The 18326-nt window shown below is 40.1% G+C and overlaps 2 protein-coding genes across 4 annotated transcripts; both read right to left on the bottom strand.

Moving 5' to 3' along the window:
• Positions 1–1296: 1296 nt before the first annotated feature.
• On the bottom strand, positions 1297–9592 carry LOC144057994 (gamma-enolase). The gene is made up of 13 exons (XM_077576097.1): positions 9179–9592; positions 8833–8918; positions 8502–8597; positions 7116–7174; positions 6957–7026; positions 6753–6886; positions 5802–6024; positions 4538–4735; positions 4130–4206; positions 2867–2991; positions 2678–2786; positions 2418–2476; positions 1297–1659 (listed from the first exon to the last, which is right to left on the bottom strand). The coding sequence occupies exons 2-13, from the start codon at positions 8915–8917 to the stop codon at positions 1590–1592; spliced, it is 1305 nt and encodes a 434-aa protein (XP_077432223.1). The 5' UTR covers position 8918; positions 9179–9592; the 3' UTR covers positions 1297–1589.
• Positions 9593–12048: 2456 nt separating this feature from the next.
• mlf2 (myeloid leukemia factor 2) lies at positions 12049–18303 on the bottom strand. 3 transcript variants are annotated; one of them, XM_077575002.1, is made up of 8 exons: positions 17952–18303; positions 16800–16911; positions 16678–16713; positions 16471–16524; positions 16134–16262; positions 15735–15894; positions 13737–13951; positions 12049–13000 (listed from the first exon to the last, which is right to left on the bottom strand). In XM_077575002.1, exons 1-7 carry the CDS (start codon positions 17993–17995, stop codon positions 13740–13742), a joined length of 747 nt encoding a protein of 248 aa, XP_077431128.1. In that variant the 5' UTR covers positions 17996–18303; the 3' UTR covers positions 12049–13000; positions 13737–13739. The 3 variants fall into 3 exon arrangements, with proteins under 3 accessions (XP_077431128.1, XP_077431127.1, XP_077431126.1); XM_077575001.1 differs by having other exon boundaries at positions 13729–13951; positions 16471–16542; positions 17952–18302; XM_077575000.1 differs by having other exon boundaries at positions 16471–16542; positions 17952–18302.
• Between the last annotated feature and the right edge of the window lie 23 nt (positions 18304–18326).

The following is an 18326-nucleotide window of genomic DNA, read 5'->3' as shown; positions in this document are numbered from 1 at the left end:
CACCTACCCCCCTCTTCCTCCAAGACGACTTTTTATATATATTTATATACCTCTTCCTGGCTCTGAGAGAGGCAATGGAGAGAGGGATGAGAAAGAGAGAGAGGAAGGCGTGATTTGAATAAGGAGAAGAAAGGGGAAACGAAAAGGAGGAGGACAGGGAGGGAGCAGCCACCTTTACAGTCGACTTAATATTGATATCTGGCTTGCAAATAACAAAATGGGGTTTGATTTTTAATCACGATTTAGTTGGTGGTCGTCTGTCCTGCAGCTGTCTGTCTGGGAGAAGCTTGTGTCCAGCCAAGCGGCTCTGCAGACCTCCTCTTTCTCCTCCCTCTCCCTCTCTCTCCTTCACGCAGCCCCCTGTCCCGTCTCCTATTGTGTGGTAACCATAGCAACCTGGCCGGAGACCGTGCCCAGTGCGCATGCGTGGCTCCACAAACGATCGACTACCCTCCCCGCCCCTCACAGGCTCGTCACCGAGCAGCCAACAGGCAGACACGCGCACCAACACGCACGTTCAACACGGTAGAGCACTCGGGCTCCCCCTGCGGTTCGCTTCGTGAAATTGCACGTGACGTCTCTGGCTGCATGTGATCACCATATGGCCACAACATTAGGTACACATGCACCAAGATCATGAGATCCAATACCAAAGGTGGCAAAAAGTGTTCACATACTTTAATTAGAAGTATGGATACATCATTTAAAAATATAGTTGACTGTATTAACTGTAATTTGATGATTACATGATTTAAGTTATATTGTAACGACAAAGCCACATTTGACAAGAGAAAAGTAGATGACAGTTGGAATTTCAAGAATGAAAAAATTAAGGGGATACAATTGTAGCATTACTTGAAATTTTGAATATTACTAGTAAAATCTAAATATTAGAGAATGAAGGGAAAACGTCATAGTATTGCAAGAAAAAGTCATCACTTAAATTTTTTTTTATCACACAAGAAAAAAAAGTATTTTGCCATTGTTAAAATTTTGCAACAATACTCTTGACTGTGTTGTGGGCTACATTGTGCATGGTCATCTGTTACAATACATTTGAAGTGTAATCATCTGTTTATTATTGTGGTAATAGTCTGCAGTGATGTGTATAACTGCACTGCGTCATAGCAACAGCTGTTTTTCATATTTTGCTAATTAACTGGAGGAAATTAAGCAGGAAAGGGACAAAATAATTGAAAAGGTTTCAGGCTAAAGCAGTTGCTTTGAGTCCCATTAGGATTTGCAGGTGAATTTAATGTAGGGGCCCGTGAAAGTACATTTAAAGTGAATATAGAGTCACCATGTACCCATCTTTTTATTTGCCACAATTAGTCACACACACAACTTCATTTAAAGCTGCTTAGTAGTCACAGTAGGAAAGTCAGGGAAGATGACAAAAGCAACACTTAAGGGCAAAAATCATCCACAGTTGACAGAACTTAGTGATGGGAGGTCAGTGCAGGGAGAAGCTCGCACCGGTCGGTTAACTCAGCCACTTAATAACAAAGCCTGGGATCAATATAACGGCGCGCAACCGAGCATTTGTTGTGCAAGCGGCACAATGATTGCCTGACGTCACGGCGGGGTGCTCAGAGTGCGCTGGGATTGCGAAAGTTGTGTCCGGCAAAGCGAGCCTGCTCACCCAACTCTTCTTCAATCCTGAAGTTGATGGCGGGATTGGGAAAGAGTGGACAAATGTACACATTAGTGACTATTTGCACAGCTGGCAAATGTAGGCCAGATCCCTGAACATTTTAATTAGGTACAGTAGAGAAGTATTTTATCCGGACTTTGTTACTTTCTACAGGGATGTGATTTTTCCGCTAATTCGCGGAATTCCGCTTTTTTTTTATCTCCCCCCCCCCCCAGAAAAAAAAAATTCAGATTTTTTATTTTTTTTTTAGTAGTAGTAGTTCATTGTGTATGCACATGACTCCGACAGATAACATCTTCTGCTATAACAAAGACATTTGTGGTATGCTCTAATATGAGTTACTTTTCATTTGGTCATGATACAATTATTTGTTCATGAAATTTGAACTCTTCAACATTATTTATGTGTTAACTTAGTAATCACATTAGTTAGATATGATGATATTCTCAGTGATAGTTTTTAAAAGCAAAGGCAGTCCAATGTTTTTGAATGTGACTGATTTTGAGTTGACTAAAACTGCCATTTTATATGGGATAGTTCAATATACATTGAAAATTTATGCTGTTGTTTTGTCTATTTCTTTGTCATGTGAGTGCATTGAAAGTACTTAAAAACACGGAAAACCCATGAGCCCTGGACCTAGCTGGGTGCCAGCGGCCCCCAGACCCCCGGCTAAATTTTCAGATAATTTCACTTTGGTCAAATCACATCCCTGTTTCTACCAATGACTATACTATTCGTATATGAACATGTGGATACACACCTCATGAGCTGATTGTATTTGGCCAAACGTTCCGAGCGGCATGGGGCTCCAGTTTTAATCTAAGAAGAGTCAAAGATATATAGAATAAGTGTTTAAGTCAGTATACTGTCCATTGCTTGCTATCCATGGAAAAATGACTACAAAGTCAAGCAGTCTCTCTGATTTGGTCGAACAACAGTTGGTATCTCGTCAAACTTGTAAGCTGGGTCACTTGTATCTCAAAGCAAGTCTGTACTTGATCATCTATGAGCGTTTCTCACCTGTCCAGTGCAGAGACCCACCACCAGGTCGGCAATGAAGGTGTCTTCGGTCTCACCCGAGCGGTGGCTCACCATCACGCCCCAGCCGTTCTCCTGAGCCAGCTTGCAGCTGAAGAACAAGAGGATATTTGAAACAAAAAGCTGCCTGCGGGTAAGCGTGCGTTCATGCCAAGCACGCAATCAACCCACGCCTTAATGGCCTCCGTGATGGAGCCGATCTGGTTGACTTTAAGCAGCAGGCAGTTGCAGGCTTTGTCGTCCACGGCGCGTTGGATCCGACGTGGGTTGGTGACGGTCAGGTCATCCCCGACCACCTGAAACAAAATATACACATCCCTGTTCAAATGCCAAGTTTTTGAAATACAAAAAAATAGACCAAGAAAAATCATTTAAGTATAATCCACTTGGGTCAACTTGACCCAACTTTGAGTTTTAAAAAAAAAAAAAAAAAGGGGAATTTTGTATAAAACAATCAGATTCTCTACTTGAACTTTCTAGGTTATCCCCCCAAAAAAGTTACTTTTTTGTGTAAAACAACCCATAAAGTTGGTTCAGATCCTTTACTTGGGTTAATTTGACGCAACTTTGGGTAAAAAATTGGATCATTTTGTATTAAAGTACCCAAAAAGTTGTGTCAGATCGTCTACTTGGGTCAATTTGACCCAAATTTATGGGGGAAAAAATTTGGTCATTTTATATAAAATAACCCATTAAGTTGGGTCATATCCTCTACTTCTGTTAATTTGACTCAACTTTGAGTCAAAAATTGGATAATTTTATATAAAACGACCCAGAAAGTTGGGTCAGATCATCTTCTTGGGTTAATTTGACCCGATTTTCTGGGTTAATCCATACAAAATGCCCGCAACTTTATGGGGTGTTTTATATGAAATTACCTAATTTTTTTTACCATAAGTTGGGTCAAATTCGACCCATAAAGTGGATCAATCCATTTTTGATCCATAATTGGGTTACTTTTGGCCCAACTGTTTTTTTTTTTTTTTTTTTGTGAGTAAGTAAGTAACTGAGAAACTAAGTAATTAATTTAAAGCAACGTAAAGTCCGCAAATTAATGTCAGGAAAAGCCTTCTTAAACCGCTGAACTTTATTTGGGGCTAATCAAAGTCACTAAATGGTGGTATGCTAATTACCGTTTAACATGAGTTTGAATATGAGGAGTTAATTCTGAGCACAGCCACATCCCCAGTTATAAGAGGTATAGAAAAATATTTTTGAAATGATCTTTATATATATTATATATATATATATATATATATATATTATAATAATAATAATAATAATAATATATTATATATATATATATATATATATATATATATATATATAATAATAATAATAATAATAATAATATATTATATATATATATATATATATATATATATATATATATATATATATATATATATAATGAAAATAAAAGCTGTCTTGTACCTGAATGCCCACTGAGGCTGTGAACTGAGTCCAAGCTGGCCAGTCATCCTGGTCGAAGGGATCCTCAATGGAAACAACTGCGGGGAAAGAGAGCACATCGCGCGCCTTGAGGCTAAGTGGCCTACAAGTCATTTACACCGCCGTGCAATCGTGTTCCACGCAGTTGCACACGCCATTACGAGGGCAAGGAGGCACATCCTCGCCTGCCAAATGAGCGCTGTAGCACGTAATTAAAAGCTCTTTAACAGGTCTAATTGTGGGGGTTCGAGGAAGCAACAAGCTTACTTGTTCTCTGCTTCTTTTTTTTTTTTGTCTCTGAGGTGAAAGAGGAAATGACAAGCATGGCATGAGGATGAAGATCATCTACGTAATGAGGTAGTAGCAGAAGCGACGCACACACTCCCAAACCTGGGTAGTTGTTGATGAAGCCTTGGTAGATGCCGGCCAGCTCCTCGCCGCTGATGTTGCGCGCGGCGTTGGGCGGGGATTTGAAGTCCAGGTCGTACTTGCCCTCCATGAAGAACTCGGAGGCGGCCACGTCCATCCCGATCACCACTTTGTCGGTGAAGCCTGCCTTCTCGATGGCCGTCTTGATCAGCTCCAAAGCTGCAGGGAAGTTCGGTCACACTTGCATGTTTTACTCAGTAAGAGTATTTCATATATTAAAGTATATATTGTGGAAGCTCAAAGTGGTACCATTTTTTAGTTCAACTAAGATTTGAAGAAATAATGACTTAAAGGGGACCTTTTTTTTTTTTTACAGTAATATATGTTCTATGCAGACCTACTGGTCTAAATATGATATTCTGGTTAATATTGTGTTAGTGGAATATAAATTGCTCAGCAAAATCCAGCCATTGTTATCCATCTCAGGGGGCGGCCATTTTGCCACTTGCTGTCGACGGAAGATGACATCAATGTTGCTCAGGTCTCAGGTAACAACCAATCACAGCTCACCTGTTTTCTGTAGCTGAGCTGTGATTGGTTGTTACCTGAGACCTGAGCAACATTGATGTCATCTTCCGTCGACAGCAAGTGGCAAAATGGCCGCCCCCTGAGATGGATAACAATGGCTGGATTTTGCTTCATAACTCTTATTCCACAAATGTAATATTAATCATAATGTCATGTTTAGTCACATATATTATTGTCAGGAAATTTTGAAATCCACTTAAAAGTTACTTTTTCTTCGGCTTTGTTCTGTTTTTGTGCCATGTCATGTAAAAGTATTACTTTGGCGCCATCTTGGTGTCTATAAGAACTATACTGAATTGAGTTGAGGAGCTTCAAAAAATGCTTTGCTTTCCTTTTATGGCATCTGTAGGCAATTATAAACCTTTGGGCGGACACCAATTACTCACAAATTTTTGCTCCTCATGGCAGGGCTCTATCCCTATCTCACTGTATTTCATGTGAACACTGTAATAAACAGTGATTAGCTTTTATCCCCCCCCCCAAAAAAAATATATATTACAGTGAAAGCTCCAAAGACAAATACCCTATTGTATTTACACTAAATACAAAAAATAAAAATAATGTCATTGTTTTATTTATTTATTTTACATAACATGACCTGAGTGAAAACCTAGGGACATAGCTAAAGTGTGAATTTAAATTGAACCTGAGTTGAATGACCGTGATCGCTTCCTCTGTATGATTTCTGCATTCTCACCTTCGCTGTTCTCCTGAATGTTTGGTGCGAAACCCCCCTCGTCGCCCACGTTGGTGGCATCCTGACCGTACTTCTCCTTTATAACACCCCTCAGGGTCTGGTACAGCTCCGCCCCCACTCGCAGGGCCTCGCGGAATGACTCCGCCCCTACGGGGAGTACCATAAACTCCTGCATAGCAAGCCTATTCCCGGCATGAGAGCCGCCGTTGATCACATTAAAAGCCTAAAAGTCAAGGAGAGAAGTGATTTCAATTTGATTGGTAGGCAATTAAAAGTGGTAATCGTAATTAATTGCATGACTTCTATAATTAACTCATGATCAATGGCAAAATGTAAATTTTTAAAAGATAAAAATAAAACTCTTTTTAACATAAAGTTGAAAAAAAAGAAGTTAAACTACTAGAAATATGCCTGCATCTTTTAGTCGTTGATATAGTAATTTCATAATAATTCATAAAATTGAGTTAAAATTAAAAATATGTACTGTACTGTAAAAAACAAACAAAAAACAAGTGTGATATTGATTTTTTTTATTGATTTTGATTTGTGTTGAGGTCATTTTTCTGCCACTAGATGGCATCATTGCATTTGTAAGACATTAGTGACGGCTCACTGTATTTTTCTTTTCATTTTAAGAGCGACCTAATCTTTCACATGAAGTAACTAATTTAAAATTGCAAAATACAACCCAGTCTCCACAAATATATGCATTATTAATATATTATAATACGTTTATTACTGCAAAATTTTGATGTGGATGTGTCTGCTGTGTTGCAACTGGAATTCTCCCAGTAACGTCTTTCCAAGTAAGGGGCGGTCATTAATTACTTGTTAAGAAAATTTGTGGCATTAAAGGACCTTTAAATGAACTCAAATTAACGCACTCATTTTGCCACCCCTACTTGAGTGATGTTGTTAGTTGCAGTTACGGAAGCAGGAGGTTCGACTCACAGGAACCGGGAGAACCAGGTCTCGGTTTCCCGCCAGATCGGCGATGTGACGGTACAGGGGGACGTCCTTCTCCGCCGCTCCCGCTTTGCATACGGCAAGGGACACGCCCAGAATTGCGTTGGCCCCAAACTTAGCTGCGCAGAAGCAACGGATGCGTTTTGTATTCAACCAAACGTTGGACTATAGTGAGAATCAAAGGCGTACATTTGTTGTCGGTGCCGTCCATTTCGATCATCAGGTTGTCCAGTTTTTCCTGCTCCAGCACACTGATCCCCTGAAACACACACCGGAGAGACATCAAGTCGCCATGTGAAGTCAGCTACTGGACTGTATGTCCTATTGTTGCAGTTCAGTCCTACTCACTGATTGGATGAGGGCGGGTCCGAGGGTGTCATTAATGTGACCGACTGCTTTGGTTACGCCTAAGACACAAACACAGAAAACCTTCAACACTGAAAGATTATATTTGCATGAGGCCTGATGGGGAAACGCCAGGGCAGAGAATTCAAGCCTCGGCCATCCATCGTGGGCGGAGCATAGCGGGAAAAAGTTTGATGACGCTATTAAAAATTGGCACGAGGGCCCGTTCATCGATACGCGTAACCTTAATTTTTTGATTTAAAAAAATAAACAAATATGACCGAAACAGTTCTCAGTATGATATAATGCAGAGCTACAGTGACATGTATAAAAAGTCTTCACACCTCTGTTCGAATGCCAGGTTTTTGTGATATAAAAAAAAAAAAAAAAAAAGAGTCCCAAAGCATTTCAATTTTTTTCTCCACCATGAATGTAACCTGTAGCTACAAAAAGCGAATTAAAACTTTTCGAGCGGGTAATTAAAACTTCACTGAAGCTACCCCCTTCGCTCCCGGCTGTTTCACTGTATTTTGACTAATTTTGCAAGGTCCACATAATATTGTGTTCTATTGCTATAAAAAACATGGAACCTACCAAAAGAAAGATTCAAGTCTCTTTCATCAGGATTTTTTTTTTTAAATCTGTTTACGTTTTGAAGCAATTAGCATTAGAATACAGCTAATTTTCATTTAATTTTTATTATTTTTTTAATGATTATTTTTTTTAATTATTATTTAAAAAAAATAATAATAATAATTTTATTCGACTTCATGATTGTGTCCCAATTGGAAAATCTAATTTTATATCATTCAATTTATATCCTGAAATGTGGCAAAAAGGTCAAAATGTTCAAGGGGGGCTAATACTTTTGCAAGGCGCTGTATGTTAAATGGGAGTCAGCACACATCTGGTGAACCCCAGTTCAGCTGTTCTAGTAGGCTTTTCCTGTCGATTTTGCGCTTTCGAGCAGATGCCTAAAGGTTTTGTGCTAACACTGATTAGGTATTTGGTATGTCGGAAAAACCTGGAATTTGAACCGGGGTCTGTAGACTTTCTATATCCATTGTACATCACTGCACCAGAATAATAGACGTATTGTCCTCAGGGGCACCAGAGGACATAGGTGCATGTTCTGGGGATTTCTATGGTATTCTGTGTTTTGTTTCCATCAGTCCTCACTGACCCGCACCATTGAGCATTCACATGCAAATTCGGTAAATTTTTACAACACGTTTTATCAAAGTTTGTCCTTGACATGTACTTCAATAAGTTAACCTAAAACATTAGAAGCATCTCTCAGTATGATGCAATACAAAATGGACACCACCGGGCTGTCGCATCGCTTCGACAGTAGCATTATCGTTTACTCTGCAGTATCTTACGACGTACCTTTGCCCTTGTAGCGAGTCTTGTCTCCGTCTCGGAGTTCGAGCGCCTCGTAGATGCCGGTGGAGGCGCCGCTCGGCACAGCGGCCCGGAACACACCTGGATTGGGGACAAAATGGTGAGCTGTCGGTGCATTTGCAGTATTTGGCCTCTGTCAGCTTTTGTCACAATAGATTTGAAAGAAAATACTCAATATTTGATTTGGGGTTTGATTTAAGAGTTTTAATTTTAATTTTATGGAGAGCAGGTGCTCAAAAGTATTTGGACACTTGTTTCATGTATAATTCCGGACCTAATGATATCAACGGATTCAACCTTGGATACGGACAATAACCTTTATTGGTATGAAGATCAACTTCCACTGTTGGGTTTCCCCTGGAGTCCAGGATCTCCCTGGCAACAATATTCACTATGGACATCCTGTAAAAATCCAAATAAATCACACTCAATTTTAGGTGGCACAGTATTTGTGAAAAAAAATAATGCCTCTTTATGTGCCCTATTTTTATATTGGCAGTAACACATGCGTATTATTCCTGCAGGAGGAGACGCATGACATAAAAATCAAATGCCGCATTCTCAAGTGGGAATCCGCTCATGGTCGCTGAATCATCACCATCACAGCAGAGAGAGAAGATGGAGGATTGGCGAACTGAGTGAGTGAATGGAAAAATTCTTACCTGCAGCCTGTTTGACGCCCGGCGGAGGAAGCGATAGGATGTGCGGGAAAGAGAGGAAGGAGAGAAATGGGAGATGAGGAGGAGGAGGAGGAGGAGGAGGATGGCGAGTACTACGCACACACAGGCGAGAGGAGGGGGGGAGGGGGGTCTGATGAGTCACGAGAGGGTGCACAGTGGAGGGAGGTGGAGAGGGCACGAGAAGGAATGGCGGATCAAAGATGGGGATGGAGTGGAATAGCAGGGGGGGTCCGACGGCGCTTGACTTGGCTGCCGTTTGTTGTTACAGAATCGCACATTTGAGGATGCTCAAAGCGAGCGTCTTACATCTGTTCAAATCCCTAAAATTAGCAAACCTCAAAGCGGATTGTGATCTTACAACGGGCAGTGATGAAAAGGCGAGGAGGAGACAGGTAGACAGGTGACGATGCCTGAAGGGACGACGTGCTTTTAAAAATAGTCGTGGGTGTCATTGGTAGGGGAGGGCTCCTATTGGAGGGATTTTTTGGGGGGCTCTCATTGGCTGGGCCGCAAGCGCCATCTGTATGTCGCATAGATCAGAGGTGTCCAAGTGACGACGGCTCAGGGGCATATTTCGTCATGAGGCAAAAACACTCATGGTGCCCTCCACATCCGTGTACAGAATGCTAATGTTTATCATTTAATAAAAGGTTGAATTTGAAAAAAAAAATCATCCTTTTCCTGAGCTCGAAAAAGTCTTTGAAGGGCCATTCTACTGAATCAGTGCCATGTGACTGTAAAATACTTTTTTTAATTGTTTTTTTTTTTATCAAGCAGTGTCCTGCATGTTGATCTGATTGCGTAATTTAAAAGATTTTGAACTACATTTAACTCATTCACTGCCATTGACGGCTATAGACGTCAAAAATTCATGTGAACTATTTCTATTTAACGTTTTTTTTTCCATTTAATTTTTTTATCAAAACCTACATTTTTTTATTGTACATTTATAACAGATATAAAATTATCATGTGATTATTTATTTATTTATTATTTTTTACAGGAGAGCTCATTATTGTTCATTCGATTTGACATCATCATTGCTCTCCTTTTTTTTTTAAAAAAAAACCCCAACAACAAATCAATTAAAAAAAAATTAATAAATGTTTTTTTTTTCTTTTTTAAATACATATACATATATATATACATATACACACATATATATATATATATATATATATATACTTTTTTTTGTATGTGGGTGAGTATGTGTATGTGCGTGTGTGTGTGTGTGTGTGCGTGCGTGCGTGCGAGCGTGTGTGTATTCATCAGTTCACCTAAAGCCCATTAAAAAAAAATCCCATACTAATAATATAATATAATAATAAATTGCCAAATGCAGAAACATCAATGTAAGTTATCACGATGTAGTGGCTTTCGCTAACAGACAGAATTAAGTAACCAGAATTAGGTTAAAAAATTCTATATACGTAGACCATGTTTCTATAAATTTTGATATTTGGTTTTTATTTGAGGCAGATATTTTTTCCATTAAAATGTGATTTATGAGGAGGTTAGACCATTGGTCGATATTCAGAGTTTGTTTATTTTTCCAGTTAACAAGAATTGTTTTTTTAGCGATAGTAAGGGCTACAAGTGTAGATTGAAATTGTTTATGTGGTAAGTCAGTTGTTGTTAGGTCACCTAGCAAACACAAGTTTGGAGATAAAGGTATCCCAGAGTCCAAAATAGCGGAAAGTTTTTCTAAGACTTTAGTCCAGAAATACATAACCGGAGTACATAACCATAAAGCATGAACATAAGTGTCTGTAGTGTCTTGTAAGCATTGGAGACAAATGTTATTTTTGTTATTTTGTATGTTTTGTTTTTTTTTATGTTATTTTTAATATATATTTTTTAAATTAGGCCCATCAGGCGATTACATTTTTTAATTGTAATTAATCACATGACTTCACTTGTTAACTAACGATTAATCACAAATTGTATTATCTGTTCTAAATTTACATTATTTTTTTTCCTAGGTTTTCATACTCTTGTTAGCAAAAGTGAAAAAAAATGTTAAACTAATAGAAATAGTTCAAATGAATTTTTGACGTCTATAGCCGTCAATGGCAGGGAATGAGTTAACTCTTTGACTGCCAGACGTTTTCAGAAAAGGGATGCCGTGGGTGCCAGCCGATTTAAGCATTTTGATTGATCTTTTGACTGATCTTTCAAGGTCCACAGAAAATTATGTGTTTGGACTATGGAAACACACATACTACCAAATGAAAGATTGGACTCTCATCTTTCATCGGAAAAAAAAGTTTGTTTCTACCTTATTCCGTTTTTGAGTAATCAACATTAGAAAATGGTTAGTTTCACCTCTGTTTTGAAACAAACGTCTTTTAACGTCTTTGGCACTCCTCCATAGGATTTTACTAAACGTTATTTAACGTTTTTGGCAGTCAAAGAGTTAAGAAATTTTTTTAAAAAAAATAATCTATACTTTTGGTCAGTCCACAAGTGCAAGTGTATTTTTTACGGATTATGAACCAATGTAAAGTGTTGAGAATGGTGCTCTCCTCTCTTTGATGATGCAATGTTAATGGCTGAACAAACACGCCCTTTTTGAGTTCTCCTGAAAAGCGCCAATTTTGGAAGTACAAGGTTTTGGCCCGACGCCAGCGATATTCAACACGGGTCACATGACATGCTGGGAGTTTCATCATTTAGATCTTCAGCAAACCACGAAAAGACAAAAACGTTAACACATTTACTTCTCTATAATTTGATGATTTTTTTTTAAAATACCTTTAACCAGGTTTATTCGCAGCATTAAAGCCAAAAATTCCCGCTTTGAAGTATACATGTCACAAACACTGCATGGAACAGAAAAGACACCCAGCCTGTAGTTATCTAGCAATGTTTAATTAACTTTCATCTAGCTCAGGGGTCTCAAGCTCAACTTTTGCGGGGGCCGGCTGGAGAAAGAGTCTGCGCCACATTAAATATTCCTCAAAAGCGAATCCAATCTTCTCAATCATTAATAACTCTTCAGAACACGAATGGCTCTTCAGAATGGTAACAAGATCTCATCTCTTGAGCAACGACGTCTGATTTCTTGAGCACTGTAACTTTGGCTGTCCATGTGGGGGTGCCTGTGTGCAAAAAAATTATAATAATAATAATAGTAAAATCCTCATCGCCACTCTCTTCATATCTTTTCCTTCCACTTGGTGTCACTTCACAATTAACATTTTTTTGCAGAAAAAACTGAGCTATAGTAGCCCAAAAGTGATTAAAAAAATAAATAAATAAAAACACGAAACACCTTGGGCTGGTAACAACACGGCAAAAAAAAACAAAAAAAAAAAAAACAGGAAGCGCGAGCATACTTTTGATGTCAGCTTAGGGGCCCGCAAAAACATCATCCTATGGGCTGCAAATGGGCCCCCACGGGGCCGTGAGTTTGAGACACCTGAATCTAGCTAGTTTAATTAGCCAACAGTATACAATTCATTTCACAGACACATTTTTGCGTGTCTCCACAAACATAAAACGAACTGTACAGCAGATGCACTTTATACTTGGAGCACTTTTAGTGGGCAAAAACACACACATCAAATCTTGAGGAGGAAGCGAGAGTGTTTTATACAAGTGTGGGAGTGTGCGGAGGACTCATTCTAAGACTATCAACTGTGTGTGGATGGGGATGGGGTGGGATGGGGGGGAGGGGGCTATGTTACGTGTTTATGTATAGACAGTCCGGTCAACTCGAACATCAACAAGGAAGTTGGAACGATCAACGTGGTTCACAGCATCCGTGGAAAGATTTTTCGGCTCATGTTTACAGGTGGGTCTCTGTGGGGGGGGGAGGAGGAAGAGGAGGGTCACTTTAAGGCAGGTTATTCAGTCATGCATTTTCTATTGCGCTCGGTAAGCAGGACGATGACATCACAGGTGCTCAGGGAACGACCAATCACAGCTGATCTGTTTTCTGAAGCTGAGCTGTGATTGGTTGTTACCTGAGACCTAAACAACTGTGATGTCATTTTTTAACTCCGCCTTCTGATATTGACAGAAACTACTAGATTTTTGCTAGTGAAGTCACAAATCATATTATTGTTAAGAAATTTGTTTTTGGGTTGACTCCCCCTAAAAAAAACAAAAAAACAAATGTGGTCATGGAGCCAAGGTTTTAATAGTTTGGGATTTTTCATTGTAGTTTTTTAATTTTATTTCATTTTGATATATTTTTTGTATTTAATTAGATTTTAGAGCAGTTTTGTTAGTTATTTCAAAATTGCTTTGTTTTAGCTATTTAAAAATTTTTTTTTTAGTATTACCAGTAGTTTTATTTTTTCCTCAATATATTGGGAGTACTTTTCGTATGCCAAATTAAAAAAAAAAAAAAGTAGTAATAATGTAAACTACAATTCTCAAATGACTGTCAGACCTTCCTTTTTATGTACTAACAAACAGTAATACCAAAATCAATACAATTAAAATGAATCCCCAAAGTTGATGTAGATATTAAACGGCAAAGCCGAATTGCGGAACCCATATAGAAGGCAATTCATAATACGCACCCCCGTACCTCTCACCAGTCGTAACGGGGGCGGGACTGGGGCGGGTGGTGCCGGGGGGAGTCGTGCCGGTTTCCTGGCGGGGTCGTGGAGCTGGGCGGCGCGGTGAGAGCCAGCTGCTGGCCCCCTGCTCGTCGGTCTCGGCCGTAGTCCAGCCCCCGGGCGCTGGGGGGAGCGTATCGCCCCGCCTGAGTCCTCCACTCGGTGTCGAATGCCTCGGCCTCGGCTGTCGGACAGGAAGGTTTAGTGAATAAAACGCAAAGCCTGAAGCAACCTGAAGCATTGTTAGCCCTCAAATAACACAAATAAAGTGCTACCTTGACTTAAAAGTTTGATTTAGTCAGTGAACAAACTTGTAACTCGATTTATTTGAATATCAAATAAATGTTCCCCTATCATAAACTCATTTGCCATGGTCCCAAAAACGTATTTATACGGTTTTTATGTTGTTGTTTTTAATGCGAGAGCATACAGAAGGCCTTGATGCAGCCTCTGACCTGAAGAAGTCGCTTAAAGCAATGGTAGTTATTACAAAAAACGGCCAGCAGGTGGCAGCAGAGTATAAGAGCTCAACCAATTTATTTTAATTTAGAAATTATGACAATTTGAATTTAATTATAACTCATTCAAACCCGAAAACGTCTAAATATTTTTATGACTTTGTCCTTCACTCCCCAAAAATGTTTTTATGTTGTTGTTTTTTTATGCTAGAGCATCCAGAAAGCTTTGATACAGCTTAAAACAATGGTAGTTAATTTAGAGATGGGACAATGAAGCCTTGTGAAGCTTTTGAGGCTTTCGGCTGATTGATTTGGAAAAAAGAGTCGAAGTTTCAAAGCCCCATAAGATAGGTCGTACTGGTGACATCTGGTGGTCAGCTGGAGTCATAGCAGCTATAATCTTCAAAGTGATTCGCCTGATTGATTTATATTCCAACATAACGCCAGTACATTCAGTCTTACATTTGTGTCTGTCTAATGATCATCAGGCACACATGGAAGTCTTGCAATATTTTGACACTGTACCAGTACTATGGTTCAATGTGATGTCCTGTTACTCATTCGATTTTTATAAACATGATTTGGATATGACACAAGTGCGCTGTGAAGCCAGATGACAAGTATTTCAACATCAGTCTTTGGGAGCTGTGACTGAGGGTCTTGGAGAAGCGCGTATAGCAACTCGGTGGAAAAAATACTTGGGTCAAGCCTGTATCTTCGACACACGATTTAAAAATAACGCATAATTGGAAACTTTAAATGCATCATTGTGGGAGTACTTTTGTTGGAAACATACCGAACAACTAACTTTTCCAGGTGAACATAAAGTGAAGCAAATGTCTACATGAGGGAATTGTGCGCCTGACACCGCGCCAAAAGGTTTGAATCAGTTACGTAATTTCCGGTATCTCATTAGCGCGCAGAAAGCCGCATACGTCATCGGCACGTGATCACGGAGGTTTCATCGGGGGCTTTTGATACATTGTTTCGAGCAGTCTGTCTCACTCGGCTGACACATGCTCCGGAGTCTCAGTGTCAAACGTCCCATCTCTAGTAGTTATCACAAAAAAACGGCCAGCAGGTGGCAGCAGAGTATAAGAGATCAGAGCAACGTTGCAACAAGCTCTTTTTCCCAGTGTTTTCAATAGATTTGTGAATAATGATGAAACGTAGCTATATTTTAATGCTAATTGCTACAAAACGTAAACAGATACAAATATTTTTTTCCTGATGAAAGAGACTCGAATCTTTCTTTTGGTAGGTTCCATGTTTTTTTTTTTTATAGCAATAGAACACAATATTCTGTGAGCCTTGCAAAATCAGTCAAAATCCAGTAAACCGGGTGGGAGCAAAGGGGGTTGCTTCAGTGAAAATGGCTGAGAGTGAATGAGTTAATCTGTTCCAGGCTCGCCAAAAACAATTTTATGTTCCATTTTTAATAATAAAAAAAAAGAAGTAAAAACCCTCCTTGCCCACAACCACAGCATTCTCGATAAAACCACGACTTACTCTCATCCAGGTTTATGTAGTCCTGCCGTTCCTCGCGGTCTCCGGTCCGGCGGTTCCGCGAGCGCTCCATGATGTGTGCGCGTTCGCCAATGTGGTGGCCGATGGCCAGACGCTCCAGGCCGCTTTCGCTGTCTCGCATGGACTGACGGGTCTCGCGGATCTGCAAACAAATTGCCTTGCGTTTACGCAAACCCGGTTGATAACGTTGACACGCAGGTGTCCAACTCGAGGCCCACGGGCCAAGCGGAAAAGCTGCTATAATTTTTCTGTATTATGTGGTTTCATAAGTGGGCCCCAAAGGGCAACCTTAACTATGATTTAGCCCGCGACGACCCAGGTTTGGAATTGGTATAAGGAGAGCACAAGGTCTTCCGTGAGCATTTAACGGCATATTCTCACCCCTCCTGGGCCGTGTCTTGTTTGATGGGTTTGCTGGTACATCGTAGGAGCCCCGGAGTCCATGGAAGAGTAGGAAATCACTGTGGAAGAGGAGAAGGTCTGGCAGTTGGGTGATCCGGACATCCTCTCCTGGAAGAGAACAAAGCAAACTGTTAGAAAACATGGTTCATTGAAGACCCCAAATGTTCATAGCTGTGATTTTTTTTTTTTTTTTTTTTATATATACAAGCGTTGTAGATCACGGATAGATGGAACTGAACAACTCGATGGAAACAAGACTTTTGTGTACTTCTCAAATCAGACATTTGACTCTGAAGTGGTCCGTTGAATGACTCACCATGTTTTCCATCATTTCCCCCATCATGCCAAACATGTCCATGAACCCTCCGCCCTGCAAACAGTGTGTGCCCTGCACATAAGAAAATCATTTCTCCAGCACAGCCGGCTTCGAAACATCTCAAGGATTATGGAAACAAATTGTGATGTCCCGTTTCAAAATCTATTTTTACTGATTCGCTTGAAAGAAGATATTAGAGACACTCACCATTCCCATCATGCCAAACGGGGTCAGCGCACCAGCCTGGAAAATGATGCATAGCAAATGTAAGCGCAAAAAAAAAAAAAAACTCAAATAAAAACACATCCCAGACATTTTTGTTCCGTTACCTGTCGTCGTGGTACACGAGGCGCTTGAATCTGCGGCGCCAGTGCAAAGGGGTCCATGCTGAAGGGTCCAAACATGCTCCTCATCTGCTGCCTGTGAGCGGCGAATGGATCTCTACGTGGCAAAATCAACAAGGGGTGTCACTAACCTTTCGTTTTGTGATTGGGTGAAATACAACACAAAAGTTATGCTTTGGCTACAGAATTTCAGCATGTTCTGGTGGATGATGAATGAGAATGTAGGTGTTGTTTTGCATGTGGAAGGAACCGAAATATTTCCTATTAAATATACAACAGGTGTTACTTTTGAATGGACTGCAGTAAGTCTGAGAGTCACCGTAAAAATTGTTTTGATTGGCATTCACTGGGTTGAGCCAATTAATATCACTCAAAAATATCAAAGGGTTCCTACTCATCTTTCAAAATGTCATACTTTTTCCAGACCCCAATTTGTGACATTTTGAGTAAATACATTTGTCATTTTATCACCAAATAATTTCCAGATGATTATAGCTACATAGTGTATGTAGCTCGTCCAAAAAAAGACAACACCCAGATAAACTTCGACCATTTAATTACCCTCAGAGTGGAAAATAAGTACCTATCCATCAACTACCTGGTAGTTTTCACCCCCCAAACAAAAAAAAACAAATAGACATCAGATTATGGATCTAGCATTTTATATAAATATCCTAGCATTAAATGAGACATTAACTGCATCTAAATATTAACTACGTTTATGGGTGGATCTGCCAGGCATATCACTTGTCGGATTTACTTCTGCACTCGATTTTCACTTAAGTGTCATATTGCTGGCCCTGATTTATATTTAATATTTAATAAGCATGACGTGCAACGCTGTTGTGCAGAAGCAACCTCTGAACCAAAGCGATTGCATCACCATCAATCACTCACGTTCTCTGGGAGATACTTGCAACATGCTTTAGTATCGCAATCTACCTGCAATTTCAAGTAATCGGGATTGAAAAGTGATGTCGCCGGGCTCATAGTAACACAGGTCTGGTGCAACACAGTAGGCCAGGGGACGAGTAAACCTGCCTCCGAGCAAACCGAGAAACACACGCGATGTGCTCCAAAACGAAGCTCTAAATGCAATCGGTGTCTTTAAGCTGCAATTTTGGAGTGTTTACTCACAGCATGTATGGGTCGTCATCGACGTCATTCAGGAATCGAAACATGCTCGGCGGCTGGTGATGCAACTCAGCTGGCTGCTTTTAGCCAGCTAGCTAGCTTGCTAGGTAAATAGACGTTGTTTGCCACCAACGACTACACGATGTACTCGAGCCCCCCTCCCGGATCAAAATGGGGGCAACCCTGTTGTCCGAAATACTTTAGGGGAAGCAAAGCGGAAAACTAATTCGCCGTAAAGCCGGGATGGCAGATTCCAGAAGCCCGAACAAAACATGAGAAACGGAAGTCAAATTTTGACAAAGAGAAGCGAAATTAGCTTACGGGCCGCTTGTGTAGACCATCGGTACTTCCGGGTATACATTTATCAAAACAAAAGTG

The sequence above is a fragment of the Vanacampus margaritifer genome, chromosome 9 (assembly GCF_051991255.1).
Source record: "Vanacampus margaritifer isolate UIUO_Vmar chromosome 9, RoL_Vmar_1.0, whole genome shotgun sequence".
Taxonomy (NCBI): Eukaryota; Metazoa; Chordata; class Actinopteri; order Syngnathiformes; family Syngnathidae; genus Vanacampus; species Vanacampus margaritifer.
The sequence above is the reverse complement of the archived record's forward strand: the minus strand, read 5'-3'. Positions and strand labels throughout refer to the sequence as shown.

What these genes read in the sequence shown, in the direction of transcription:
- mlf2 (XM_077575001.1), bottom strand. Translation starts at nt 17,995, where the DNA reads ATGTTTCGATTCCTGAATGACGTCGATGACGACCCATACATGCT. An exon ending in CTCGTGTACCACGACGACAG is followed by an intron (nt 16,714 to 16,799) that starts GTAACGGAACAA and finishes ATCATTTTCCAG; the next exon opens with GCTGGTGCGCTGACCCCGTT. An exon ending in CTACATAAACCTGGATGAGA is followed by an intron (nt 13,952 to 15,734) that starts GTAAGTCGTGGT and finishes CCTGTCCGACAG; the next exon opens with CCGAGGCCGAGGCATTCGAC.
- LOC144057994 (XM_077576097.1), bottom strand. Translation starts at nt 8,917, where the DNA reads ATGTCCATAGTGAATATTGTTGCCAGGGAGATCCTGGACTCCAGGGGA. An exon ending in GACCCGCCCTCATCCAATCA is followed by an intron (nt 7,027 to 7,115) that starts GTGAGTAGGACT and finishes TGTGTGTTTCAG; the next exon opens with GGGATCAGTGTGCTGGAGCA. An exon ending in CAGCCTCAGTGGGCATTCAG is followed by an intron (nt 2,992 to 4,129) that starts GTACAAGACAGC and finishes ATTTTGTTTCAG; the next exon opens with GTGGTCGGGGATGACCTGAC.